Consider the following 14140-nt stretch of genomic DNA (forward strand, 5'->3'; position numbering starts at 1 on the left):
CAACAGACCGCCTCTCCCCCACCTTTGCTCGGTCCCTGTCCCCCGCTTCTTGCTCGGTGTCTGTCCGCCTTTCTTGTGCACTTGTCCTCCTATAGATCCCCCTCCTTCACTCAGTGCGGAGTAACAACGTGGGTGCGCTTGCTGGTGCCGTGTGCGCTTCGGTATCGGAGCCAAGCAAGTGACTCTTTATCCGCGTGATTTTCACCCCGAGGAGCGAGTGAATTCTAAAACGGAAGGAAAAGCATATCGTAGTAGTAGGATCCAAAGCGTCAAAACACTTCAAACAAGGTTGTAAATCGCCAGACGGGCGGCAGGACACGGACGGACCCGGTGTGGCGAGGTGTTTAAGTCCCTCCCGGTGCGCTTGGAGATCCACTGCCTTCCTCCTTGAGCTGTCAGAGAGAGAGAGAGCGCGAGAGAGAGACAGAGAGAGAGAGAGAGAGAGAGAGAGAGAGAGAGAGAGAGAGATCAACTAGCACCCCAGATCAGATGTCATCATTATCTGACAAGTCTTTCTCTCTCTTTTTTACTCTTTGCTTTCTTCTCTTCTCTCCGGGATGTGTCGGGGTCTGTCGGTCCAGAGCAGCGCCGGTTCCTCCGGGTGATTCCCTCCTGCCTCTGCTGCTCCTCTCTGAGGAAAACGCTTTGTGACTCTTCCCAAAGGACTCTCTGAGAACCAAACACGGGCTTCTCCCGCCCCGGGGGAGAGAAGGAGGATGGGAAGGAAGGAGGGGAGGGGACGGGACGGGAGGAGGAGAAGGGAGGGGAGGAGAGGAGAGGAGCCGCCCCCAAACAAAGGCGAGAGTGGAGTCAGGTCCGCCCCATGCGGCCACGGAGCCCCTCCGCTCCCCTCCCCTCTCCTCCCCTCTCATCTCCATCTTTTTCCCTCTTCTCCTCCCTCTACCCCTCTATTCCCCTCTGCCCTGTTCGGGAAACCGCTATGTCCCATTACAGGGATCTTATGGGTTCAGCGGGGCAGGTGTCGTACAAAAGTTTCAGGACCAAATTAACGCTTTTCTGCACTTGTGTAGATCAATCCATATTAATGAATCATTTAATTGATCCCTGTTGGGACATTTCTTTTCGCCCGTGCAGGACCGGGTCCGCTGCAGAGGCGTCCATGCAGCTGGAATCAGCGTGTTGCTCAAGGGTCCTACAGCAGGTCGGGTGTTAAACCCGGGTTGTCCGGTTGGCGCACGGCCTATTTAACCGCCAGATCACGGCTAAATTATTGCAAAGCTTTCCTCGCCCTGAGACACAAGGGAAACATCAAATACCGCAATAAGGCAAACAGAGTAAAAAAAAAAATAAAAAAAAAAAAAAAAAAGGCAACTTCCGAATTTAGACTAAGCAAACTAAAAATATAGCCTCGGCTAACGCAAACATAATGGGCACTTCAGGACAAAGGACATTTGCAGAGAATTTGCCTATTGCTCATTTTTTTATTCGGCAAACAGAGCTTTCTCGTTGCACAAATAGCTTACAGGCCCATATTTCTCTGTCATGAATAACCAAAATAATTCTGAGGCTCAATGCCACACAGTGAAGGCTCTATTTTTATTATCTCAAAAATATTGTAATTTAGAAGACTGAAACACAATTGATATTTTTCTTCTATGTAACAGAGTCTTCAGTTACACAGACAATATTATTAGACTGAGCAGACATTTGGGCGATTTGATATGAAAACACAGCCTATACATTTGGCTCTTAGTTTTATTTAGACCAACTGGTTAGACTCAATTATGAAAGCCATATTTCATCGTCAAAACATATTCCTGTTTCCCATTGTCTTCTGCAGGCCCGCTTTTTGCAGGCTAGCGCCGCAAGACACACAAACAAAAGTGACAATAACAATAATTAGCTCAAAATAACAATGAACATAATTGAGGATAATTGCTACCAGATTTTCCTGCTTTGTCTCTCCCTCTGGCACCATCTGTTATTTGAAACAATTTATCATGCGATCCCGCTGCGAAAGAATCAAAACAAAATACAAATATTAATAGATGATTCCATGAAATCTTTACATAAAACATAAAGCATATTGATCGATTATGGTGAAAAAGGTTAACAACTTCTGTATTATTCAGCTGTCAGTAAAAATGATTGGCAGGGCAAACTGGCGCCGTTCCAGGCTTTAATTCCCAAAGGTTATTGAAAAACGCTCTTGACCTTGATTATGGAGAATAAGAGTCTTTTATGCTCCAGTTTCCTGCCTAGTGTGGAGGGAGAGACAGTGGCGGATAAATCCATATAAGCTATAAGCTAATTCACAATTGGGAAAAAAAAATAATTAGACTATGAGGGAATGGAGGAGTGTTTTATGGTGTTGACAAGCTCTGCTGTTGGGATCGATAGGAGTGGGCTAAACATGTCACTTAATTTAAAATAGCAAAGGAGAGATGCAAGTCTCCAAGTTCATAATTGATCTTTTATTCAAAATATATAAAAATAAACTATAACGTTTGAAATGTAGCCTGATCAGTAATGAAATTAAGAAGTGTGGTGCCCATGAACACCGTTAAAAACAGAATTATAGTAAAATTATAATACATTTTAGAAGGATACTATACAAATATCCGCAAAACTGTAAGTGTCACTAATATACGAATACCATGGGAGATAAAAGAAATACCATAAAGTCCGTTAAGCCCACTATGAACTCAACATTGAGCGCCATAGAGGAACTGTAACTCCCTACAGGATTATTATAGGAATATTATAGGAATACTATATAGCAGACAAAAATACCATAAAGTAGCCTACAAGTCCGCTATAAACTGCAGTACGAAGTATCACACAGGCACTCTAGGTCACTATAGGAATATTATAGGAATATTATAGTGATATCATAGGAGATTTAAAAAAGCATAAAGTCCGATAACGCCTCTATAAACTCTACTGACCACAACAGAGACACTGGTAAGTCCTTATAGGAATACTATAGGAATACCACAAGAAACAAAAATACCATAAAGTCCGATAAGGCCACTATGAACTCACTTGATCACCATAGACACTGTTAGTCCCTATATGGATATTATAGGAATACCATAGCAGATAAAAAATACTATAAAGTCGGATACGATTACTATAAATCCACTATTGAGAAGCACAGGAGCATTGCAAGTCCCTATAGGAATATTATAGGAACATTAGAGTGATTTTTCGTAAGGAGTTCCCGGTACCGGCGTGTCTCTCAGCACGGCTCTCTCCAGCAGCGGTGACAGGCGGTGTGTCTCCCTGATCACGGATCCGCCTCAATCTAAAAACAACACAATAGCGCCATCTTGTGTCCGAGTCCCGCACCTACACGAGGACTAATGGGTCAGACTCCCCCCACTTACAGTCAGGACAGTAGAACTTAAACCACTTCATATTATCCAATGGAAGCCCACGATCCGTTAATAAAGAAATGAAGATGAATAAAAACATGGTGATATTCATTTGTAAGTGTGCCTTTATTTTGTAATGTGTCTCTGTGATAGGCCGTGTGAAAGAGATCCTGCACCTGTTATAGTGTAGGAATAACCTTGCTGAATATATAACTAAATAGCTATTATTATATTTTTTATATTTATTACATATATTTTAGTGGTATCATTTTCTTGCAGTCATTTTATCACACGTTTTCTTGCTCTGAATTGTCTGACATATTTATAGTAGATTGCTGACTTTTACTGTACTTGTGGTAATTTTTAACAATACTTTGTACCTTGGTTTAAAAAAGTTTTATTATCATTATTATTATTTGTATTATTGTTGTTGAGAGAAAAGTATTTAGGCTTACAACTGAGACAAAGAAATTTAGACTATGAGGCAATGGAAGAGTGTATTATGGATCGAGTTGACAAGTGTTTGGATCAATAAGTGGACTAAACATGTCACTTAGCCTAATTTAAAATAGCAAAGGACAGATGCAACTCTCTCTAAGTTCATGATAGGCAATTGATGATCATTATATTATTGTATTAAAAATATGTTTAAATGTTATCCGTGATGAAATGATGTGTGGTGCCCATGAACACACTTACACAAAGACTTATAGTAATACATTTTAGAAGGATATAGTATACAAATATCCTCAATACTATATGATACTATATGAATACTGACTGTACAGGGAAAACAGACTCGCATTCATTATGGCCTACACTCATCATAGCCATAAACGAGTATACGTGCACCAACTAGTTAAATTGCCTTTCATTTCTTCTGATTGGCTTTTCTTTCCTCCATTGAGCCACGGTTACTTTCATAGATGCAGTGCGACCCACTTCGTATCCCTTCCCTATATGTGACCCAGGCTAGTCCACACCTGTAGGTCTGTTTCTGCTTCACATGAATCCCTTCCTCTACCTTTCTGCTCATTTGCAACACTCCACCACTTCTTTCATTAGGGTTTCTCCACCATGCACTGATGAACAATTCAAATACGTCCAAACAAGTGCTACACTATATTGCACTATTACGTTTAGACAATTGCATAACATAAACTAAATTACTGAAGAGAAGCAAAGACCAGAGTGGATGGTTCATTTTATTTCTGACATTCAGTTTTTGTAAAATAACCAAGGCAACGCCAGGCATAAATTCCAAAAACCATGGAGCATTTAACAGAATACAACTGGCATTCAGAATCAGGTTTTTACAGAGCAGGTCCTTAATGTGTGTATGTGTGTGAGAGAGAAAAAATAATCAGAAAAAAGAAAAATATGTGAACAGAAAACATAAAAAAAATGAAGGAAATCTGCAGGGTGTCTCAGTCAGAGCAGCCTTGACCATGACCAGGCCTTCTGGGTAAAATGCAAATCTCAACACATCCGCCAGTCTGTGGCAAGAGTATTAGGACGGTGGTGCCAACTTGGTTCTTTTGCTAAATGCCCAGTAAAAATGCATTCAAGAAGAAATATGTGGCCAAAATGTGCCGGCTATTGATTCCAATGGTGTATTTGCTTACATTTTCAACATATTAGAGTAATTACAGTTGTCACGATCAATCTCACCAATATAAGTATTGAGCTAAATCAAAATGAGCTACCCAAACTGCAGCTTCTCACTGAAACTCAACAGGATTTTAGCTTTACTGTCTCATAGTACCATCATGCAGTATAAAATAGATGCACGACCTGGACTACATGTCAGGCTATGAACTATCACACTATCATTACAGTAACAGTAAAAGCACAAATATTAGGAAAGTGAGGGTAAGTTGGTTTGTTTCCATAGTGTCACCATTTTACCAGTGAGGTCAATCAAGACCTATAATCAAAAAATGAATTAGATGTAAAACTGATATGTTGTAGATGGGTCAATGGCAAAACATACTATGATTTACAATCTCATTTGCTATTAAAGCTTCTGACAGGAGGAACCACACTGTCAAAGTGATGTGGTATAACCTGAGGAACAGTAGTGGGATGGATAGTGGTTTTGGTTGGCACACTGGCTCATGGACTACAGATTGCGTCAGTGTCGTCCATGTATATCACTTGGAAGTCCTTCCTCTGGCTGAAATCTCACAGAGATGCAACAGAACGCAAAAGGATGCATTTACAGTTTGCCAGCATATCTCGTTCTCAGATGAAGAGGGCATATGGTTAAATATTGAGCTTAGATGACTAATAAGTTTGAAGTTAAACTGTTCCAATGTTATAAACATGTCACAGTTAAAATGGAGTAACTGCAACAACTGTAATTTCTCTACCATGGTGTAATGCCTGAGCAAATACATAGGCAGAATCAATAGTTTTCAGTCTTTACTTCTGTCTCAATACTGCGATGCAAAGTTTTTGAGACACACACACAGACCAATACATTTGCCAGCGACGATCACCACCTTGCAGAGCATTTGACAGTTTGTCTTGCAGGTGATTTCTCTGCATGAGACTGTTCAAGTGCTTGACAAGGAAAACCAAATGTGCATGAAGCCTTTCACATCTTTGTAACCATTTCAAACTGTTTTTTGGACCTAGGACTATAATCAGGAATGGATCTAATACTCTAATAATAAAATTAGAAGTCCTTCAAGTCCTTAAGTTCACCTTTCAGAAGAACATGTGCAAAATACACCAAACTCTACATTTCATCTCTAAAAAATCAAAAAAACAAAATAAAAAACAAAACAAAAAAGAAGTTTAACAGCATTGGTCAGGTTTGATGATCCTACATTGGTCATGTATTCATTCTCAGCCCTGTGGCCAACGCTTACCAATGTCAATAATAAAGTTGTTAATAGTAATAAGAACTTCAGTAATAGTAGTAGTAATACTGCTGAGGGTTAGCTAGTGCGTCTCCTGTCCGTCTGCGCCATGCTGTTCCCACTCCTACCAGTAGAGGGCACCGGAGTGTTCACGCCAGCTTGAGGCTGCGTCATGCAGACTGGAGAAGCAGTAACACTGGCTGGTCTAACAGATCAGGAGGCTTGGTTTCCCAAAAGCTTCTTAGCCCCAAGATTGTCTTTGTTTGTAGGCTTGTAAAGTAACAAAGACCATCCAAACACTAGGATGCCTTGGAGAAATCAAGCCCAGATCCTATTATATATATCAACACTCCTCCGGTTTAATATAGATGCCATATAGAGCAACATTTATATACATTACACACAAATAGAATGGGCTGTTTCCTCCTATACAAACACACCAGAGGGTATTTGGTTGCTGACAGCCACAGGACAGCTTTGGAGCATTGCTAGTATAAATGACATTAGTGCAAATGCAACCCAAAAAATAATAAAATAATGGCAGAAAACACATACAATCGGGCGCAAGGTTAGAGAACATTAGGGACAAACAAACAGATGCTGTGGTAACAAACGGTGGCAGCGTGCAAGCCCGAAGCGTGCGTCAAGCCTCAACATGATCAAGTCTTTATGTCAGCCAATCAAATGCTCACAGACTTTCAACACTCCCTTCTCCCTGTCCTGTCCCGTCCACTGGGAGCAGGAGCCGACTGAGAGTGTGTGTGTGTGTGTATGTGTGTGCGTTTGTGCGTCTGTGTGAGATGCAGGAAAAAAAACAAATGCAATTTTCTAACGCCTTCCTATCTAACGGCTCGATTTGCTGGTAGTAACATCGCATGGAGTGAAGTGATGGGATATTGAGCAGCTGGATGAAAATGATGGTCTTAAAAAGAACGGGTGGATTGATGTGATTGGTTTATAAGGAGCCAGCTGGAGTGACAACAATCTGAACGATCTCTGGGTCCATGGCTAGCTCGGAATAGATTGGTTGTGTGTGTGAGCCAGCCAAGCTTGAAAGATGAGTGGGGATGAGACAAGTGCTGTAACCTATACACTGAATGAGGTAAATACAATAACAAAACAAACAAGTTTGGGCTCCTTGGTGGCTCAGTGGGCTAAGGTGCAATGTTGTGGGGTCAAATCCAAACTGTGGCCTCTGTTGCATGTCATCCCCTCTCTCTCTCTCTCTCTCTTTCTCTCTCTCTTGTTCCCAGTCCATCTACACTGTATGCTGTCCAATAAAGCAGTAATGTCATAAAAACTATCTTTAAAAAAATGTTTCCTTAACAATAATACAAAAGTTTGGCGACTGTGGGACCGCACTAGGACCAGAATTGTTTTTGCTGGGACCAGCCAAACAATTTTGATTCAGATATCATAGCAGTATAGAGAAAGCAGGACACACATGAAATGAACTAGGATTATAGAGTGCTGGATCCATGTGAACCCACTGCAACACCTGACTAGACCGAGCCAGTCTCTGTTCAGGATCAGTATTAACTAATACAGATAGTCTCCGTTAATACTCAGTATCAACCAAAGTAGACTATCAATAGTGAAAACCAATAATCTTTTTCCAAGACTGAGATCTTTGCAGACCTTTTGAAATTATAAGACTTTGTCACTTTTTAAAATGCAACCATCAGTTACCTATACAGTCCATCAGGGGTCAATAAACCACTAACCCCATCTCATTCCATACCAACCATGGCACGTATATGGAACTATACAGAAAACCCCAAACACCATGAAATGTACAGCAGTGCAAGTGAAGCTGCACAAACAAAGGCAGGACAGGAGCAACCGTCACATGAAATGTCTGGGAGTGAAATGAGGCAGACTTGAGATTTTGGAAATGTAACTACATGCCTGATGTCAGTGTAAAAATGTAGGAAATAGGAATACTCAGCGAAGTGATTTCACATTATTTGGACATAGAACTCCCAGTTATGTCTAAGGAGAGATTACCGCTTTCCTGTTTCCTGATCACACCCCTGGAAATTGTATGAGTTTCATTCCAAAACAAGAATATCCAACACATGGAAAAAGTTATGCCTACTCTGATGAAATCATTGCTGGCATGAAAGTAAAACTCATCATGGAAACACATTTAAGTTACAAGCTGTTCCAAGACAACTGCCTACAAAATGGCAACATTTTTTGAAGATGGAGTCATCTGTATTTTTCTAAATACTGAGAGATGAATTTCTGGTAAGATGTTTTGTTTTTTTCCTCAAAATGGATATGGAGTGTTTTGTCTGATCTAAATGCAAAGATGATGGGATAGCCAATGGCAGCAGGCTGGACAAGTAGAATATAGGAAGCAGAATATTGGCCAATGGAGCATATAGACTAACTGTGTGTTCATACGTGCATGCATGTATGTGTGTGTGTTATGATGGGGCTCAATGGGGGCATGGGGAAGGAGACTGTCCCTCAGCAGGGAGAGCGGGCTGGTCAGGCTGCAGTGATGGACCAATAGCCTGGTTGCATGAATCCTGGCTGTCCAATAGGGACCCGGGGTTGAGCTGAGGGGCGGGCTCAGGGTCAGCAGAGCCCCTCCCTGCCTGGGCCGGTGGCTGTGAGGCTGACTGAGGAGAAATGGAGGGAGGGGGAGAGTGTGTGAGATAGGGTAAGGGAGAGGGAGGAGAGGGGGGCGTGTCCAGGATGTCAGGGGAAGATGAGGAAGACGAGGAGGGAGGGACTGGTAGAGACTTTGCTGTGATATCAGTCTGGCTCTCCAGAGAATCAGATGGGAGGGGAGGAGGAGGGGGAGGAGAGGTAGAAGGGGATGATGAAGATGATGGCGGGCAGCCGGAGCTGACTGTGGTGTTGACCGAGTTCTGAGGAGCCGAGGGCTCACTGGCGGAGGAAGAGGAAGAGGAAGAGGAGGAGGAGGAGGAAGAGGAGGAGGAGGTCTCCCCAGCTGACGAGGCAGGTCTGTTTGCTCCTTTCTCCTCTCCTGCTCCTCCCTCCCTCTTATCTGGAAAAGCAGTGTCTTTCTCCTCCCCACTGGCTGAGGGTTCTCCCTGCCCCGCTGGGCTCTGATTGGCTGCAGGGGTGTCTTGGGCAGGACCACCGGTGGCTGGTGATTGGCTCTTCAGTTGCGAGTGACAGAGGGGGCACGTCTCCTGGACGTAAAGCCATTTCTTCAGACAGCCAGCGTGGAAGAAATGACTGCATGGGGTGATCACTGCATTCTTCATGTCCTGGAGGGAATGAGCACGGACACACACACACACACACGTTGTTATATTAACCGCCATCAACCTTATCCTTTATTACTGCAAACCTCACATCATCCTAGCATTCATTTGAACCCTAAAATTAACCATTTTATTAATTAGGTCTAGAAAATGGCTGCCACAAGTGATCACACACACACAACACAGAGGCTGGCCAAATATGCAAAGCATGAACACACATTAACTCCTACATGCGCACACACACCACCAGTCCCTACCTGGTAGCAGATAGCGCAGATGTCGTTGTACTGTTCCAGCTGTGTTTTGCTAGCGGTGGGCAGGCTTTTGATCTTGTTGACAGCATCTCTCCTCAGCAGGAAGCTCTGCCAGCCCAGCTGGGCTCTGAGCCAGACGTTATAGTAGGAATGGACCAGGATGATGGTGCTGCCCATCACGCTCCACTCCCCGAACACCGTCTCCGACACTCCGTAACACACCACACACACCGCAACCTGGCACAGGAGGAAATTTGTTGCAGTGAGGTATTGATGCTCTATTGTATATGAACTGTGCCACTGTCACATGCTGCCCTCTTGGTCCTGCTCCCTCTGGATTTATTGTGCTATCCTACATAGTTTACATACATACATTAACACTTATTGTGTCACAAATTGATTCATATGTCATGTTTAGTGGTTGGCTGTCACCTGTTTCTTCTGAACAGCTTCAATTAAAAATTACAAAAATCAACCAAGCAAACAGCCAATTACTCAATTTGTTCCTGACCAAGACTTAGTTTGTGTGTTTGTGTTTGCACTTACCAGGAACTCCAGCAAGCGGTAGGTACCGTTGACACAGTAAATAACCTCATCCATGTTCTCCACTGGAGCCTTTCGAAACTCCTCCACCATGAAGAGAACGTAGATCAGCAGGGTGCCGAGGACCTGAAGGGAGACGGAGGGGAGGAGTCCAGTTTTTGGGGATTTTGATTTGATTCAATTTGTTACAACTCAAAAGTATATATATATATATATATGTGTGTGTAAAGATCCGTACACATGCATATTGTTGCCCAGAGGGCAATACAAGAAAGTTCTTGAAAGACACTTTTTGTACAATGTCCTATGTGCTCCTCTATCTTTATGTGCAAGTGTGTGCATGAGAGCTGGTATTACCTGCAGGTGTGTGTCTGTGTGTATTTTTGAGCTGTTGTGTGTGTGTGTGTGTGTGTATGAGCTGTTGCCTGCAGTGAAGATGGAGGAGATTATGTGTATGAGTGTGTGTGTGTGTGTGTGTGTGTGTGTGTGTGTGTGTGTGTGTGTGTGTGTGTGTGTGTGTGTGTGTGTTACCTGCAGCGAGGTGAGTATGGAGGAGGATATGATGATGAGGAGCCAGAAGTCCATGTGGAAGAACTGACAGATCATATAGGCCATGTAGGCTGGGAAGACCAGCAGGAACAGACACAGAGACACCGCTCGAAAGTGCTTCCACAGACTCCTACAGGACACAGAGAGGAGGGCGGATGAAAGGAGAAGGTTCAACTTCATCTGTCCCGATGTGGGCAATTTGGTATTTTACTTTACTTCACAGCAGGGGTGAAAAAGTACAGATTCTGTACATCATCATCATCTCAGGCTGCCTTTGAGATTTTGCAAGCTACAGCTACCTAGCTAAAAACAATTTCAAAACACATTGTAAAAGGCAAAAGTAAACCTGTCGCCCCCCACAAATGATGCAAACCCCCTCTGGGCCAATCATAAACAAACATGTCACCTTGTTTTGACCTGGAATCCCGTAGGCTAATCAGTTTAACTTTTAAAATACCGGAACACAGCAGAGAGATACATAATTTCCCTAAGCTTCGTCCAAATCCAATCAGTGGTGTCTGAGATATTAAGTGTGACGGACAGACAGAAGAATGAATACAGATAGAGACCAATCCAATGTCATACTTTATTAATCCCCGCAGGGGAACTCTCTCTCTGCTTATCCCCTTCCACAGGGTTGTCAGAGGGCAGAGTCAGCCACAGACAGTCTCCAAAATTAACTTTTTTGGCTCCCTTGCCGAGGGCTGGTAAACTAAAACCAATTCATCTGCCGTGAAAACTCACCGGCCAAAACAATGAATATACATTTTTAATAAAAATATGTTACCCTTCCTGTTTTAAATGCTGTTTCTTGTACAGAATCAGGTACTGTCTGATAATTTAAAATGTGTTCACTCACACGATGGATCATGTTTGTAATTCATCATAAAGTGCAACTATCCAGGCTGAAACATGTTGAAGAGTCTGCAGAAATTTAGATGCTACTGCTTTGTGTAGGGCCAGCCTTACTGGCAACCAATCAAGAGGCTGTTTGATGCAGAGCCAATGATTTCCTTTGATTTGATTTGCTCACAGTGATCAGCAGAAAACAAGCAAAGACCAAAGACCAAGGCATTCAAATGTTGTCATCTCAAAAAGTTACCAGCCAGTGTAGTGGCCCCTATTGATTTATGTGTTAATTTCAGACCCTGGCTACAGACCAGCACCCTTGGGAGCTGGTGTATATTCAGTTTCCTGCTCAAGAACACTTCAGCGGGGCGGATGCTTGACGACACGGGGGCTTGAACCCAGCTTATGAAGGATGGTTTTTCTAACCACTCAAATTTGATTCTGTGCCTTAGCTACAACATGAGAAAGTGTGAAAAAGCAAAAAAAAAAAAAAGTATTCTCCCTTAGAGACCAATAATTACTTGGTCAAAAAAACAAGAAATTCAGAAGAAAAAATTCCAAAGTCCAATCCCTGGAGTGTGTGTGTCTGGTTATGAACACTCTCCCTCGCTCTCTTACTTGTCTCTGGAGGCGCCCAGGGCCAGGACGATGGGGTCTGCTATCTCTAGCATGGACTGCAGAATGGAAGCGACAACAATGAAGAGGATGATGGAGAGGAGGAAGGCTCGGTGTATGACCTGCAGCTCGATGAGGCCAGTCTGGACAGCGAGGATCAGCAAGGTGATGCCTTCCGTCATTCCCCTGGACACAGACACAGGACACACACACAAAGTGATTAAATGTATGGACACATACCAACACACATTCTTCATTGCACTGACTTGACTGGTGCATGGTGTTGACATTCATAGTGAACACAAACACACACAGACACACACTGACTGACCGGTGCATGGTGTTGTCATTCATAAAGGCCCTGTAGCCTTGCAGGTAGAACTTGCAGAGTGTGAGAACTCCCAGAGCAATGAAGGAGACGGTGAAAACCAGACCCAGCAGGGAGTAGGGTGTACTACAGCATTCTGCAATACTGGGGGAGGGAGGAAACAGAGGCAAGGGAGAAAGTAGGGGAGAGGAGAAAAAAGGAGAATGAGGATAAAGAAGATGGGAGGAGAGATTAGTTACATATAGTACAAACAAACAAAAGTTTTCTGTCTCGTTTATCCCCACCTCACCCTCCCACAGTCCCATCCCACAAAAGATAACTGCTCTAATCTTTAACCCTACCTGGTGCGAAAAAAAGACAGCAGACTCTCAGCATGTTGAATTATATCTGGTACTAAAGTAAGAGTAACTCTACCTACCCTACTGTCTCTGGCCTTCCCCTCTCCTGTAGCCATCAAATCTCACTTCGTCCCATGATGCAGATGACAGCGAGTCTTACCCATATTACCCTACAAATCCAAACAGCAGTAGCTGCACGCCAAATGAAACTGAGAAAAATGACTTCAAAGTTAATCTCCTGTCCTGCCATATGGATTGTTGGTAAAGCAGTGGATGGTATGGTAGCTCTGCAACCACTGCTAGCACCATCATGGAGGTCTATTGGAGAATTGGCTGTGCCAAAATAATGGCTAAATATATGACAAGCATCTGAAAAAGATAGTTGTTTTGCCTTTAAAGCCACAGTAGGTAAGTCTGAAGGACAACAGGAAGACTATCATACTTAACCCCCCTCTCACCTCCATATTGATGAATCTGGGTGCTATGTTTTAATAAAAAAAACCCCCAAAAAACCAAGTACTTCCCAGGCCATCAATCCATTCTCAAAAACTTTTTTTTTCAAACCCACAAACTTTCAAGGATTTTCAAGGCCTATGGGGTTAGGTTTAGGTTTGAACCCTGCCATCCACGGGTTCAAGCTGTGAAGGGGGTAAGTGAAAAAAATAATTTCCCTATAGGAATCAATGAGGTAACACATCGACTTGATTTATAAAATCACGCTTGATGGTCTCTTGTACTCTTATGATCTGCTCTCCCTTTCCCAACCTGATTGTCCCATGGTCCTATCCCGCAAAAGGTTTCGGTTAGATTTAATCTACTGAATGAGAAAGTCTCTCTCTGGCGCTTATATTATATAGGTATAAATTTTCTCCTCCCTTGCATCTACCCGACCGTCCTATTGACCCATCCCCTATAAAACAGTCTGACTCATGGTGCTGAGATCCTACCTGGTAAGAAAGAGGAAAAGAAGCCTCTCCCTTGAGGTAGGCTGGTCTCTGGTGCTGAAGTAGGAGTAGATCTGCAGAGCGAACAGCAGCAGCCAGAAACACATGAAGAGCACCGGAAGAACCAGCTGGTTCCACAGTGACATGCCCAAAGCTAGCAGACCGTACACCTCCACCACCTGGGGGATAGAGATACACAGAGATAGAGAGATAGGGGAGAGAGGAATAGTGAAAGAATGACATTACTCAGGGATGTGGCCAAGAATGGGA

At 43.1% G+C, this 14140-nt stretch overlaps 1 protein-coding gene across 1 annotated transcript in view; it reads right to left on the minus strand.

Moving 5' to 3' along the window:
- Positions 1-4530: 4530 nt before the first annotated feature.
- Positions 4531-14140, minus strand: part of LOC139640196 (RING finger protein 145-like) — a 20045-nt gene continuing 10435 nt past the window's right edge. Inside the window, exons 6-12 of the mRNA XM_071514370.1 lie at positions 13874-14049; positions 12592-12732; positions 12264-12446; positions 10779-10926; positions 10251-10373; positions 9708-9941; positions 4531-9453 (exon numbers count right to left, since the gene is read on the minus strand). Of these exons, the coding sequence (XP_071370471.1) occupies positions 8650-9453; positions 9708-9941; positions 10251-10373; positions 10779-10926; positions 12264-12446; positions 12592-12732; positions 13874-14049 (1809 nt within the window). The 3' untranslated portion in view covers positions 4531-8649. The remainder of the gene's footprint in view (positions 9454-9707; positions 9942-10250; positions 10374-10778; positions 10927-12263; positions 12447-12591; positions 12733-13873; positions 14050-14140) is intronic.

The sequence above is a fragment of the Centroberyx affinis genome, unplaced genomic scaffold (genome assembly GCF_046629955.1).
Source record: "Centroberyx affinis isolate AG114_WGS23_722 - 3 ecotype Tasmania unplaced genomic scaffold, CSIRO-AGI_Caff_v1 ptg008593l_1, whole genome shotgun sequence".
Lineage (NCBI taxonomy): Eukaryota > Metazoa > Chordata > Actinopteri > Beryciformes > Berycidae > Centroberyx > Centroberyx affinis.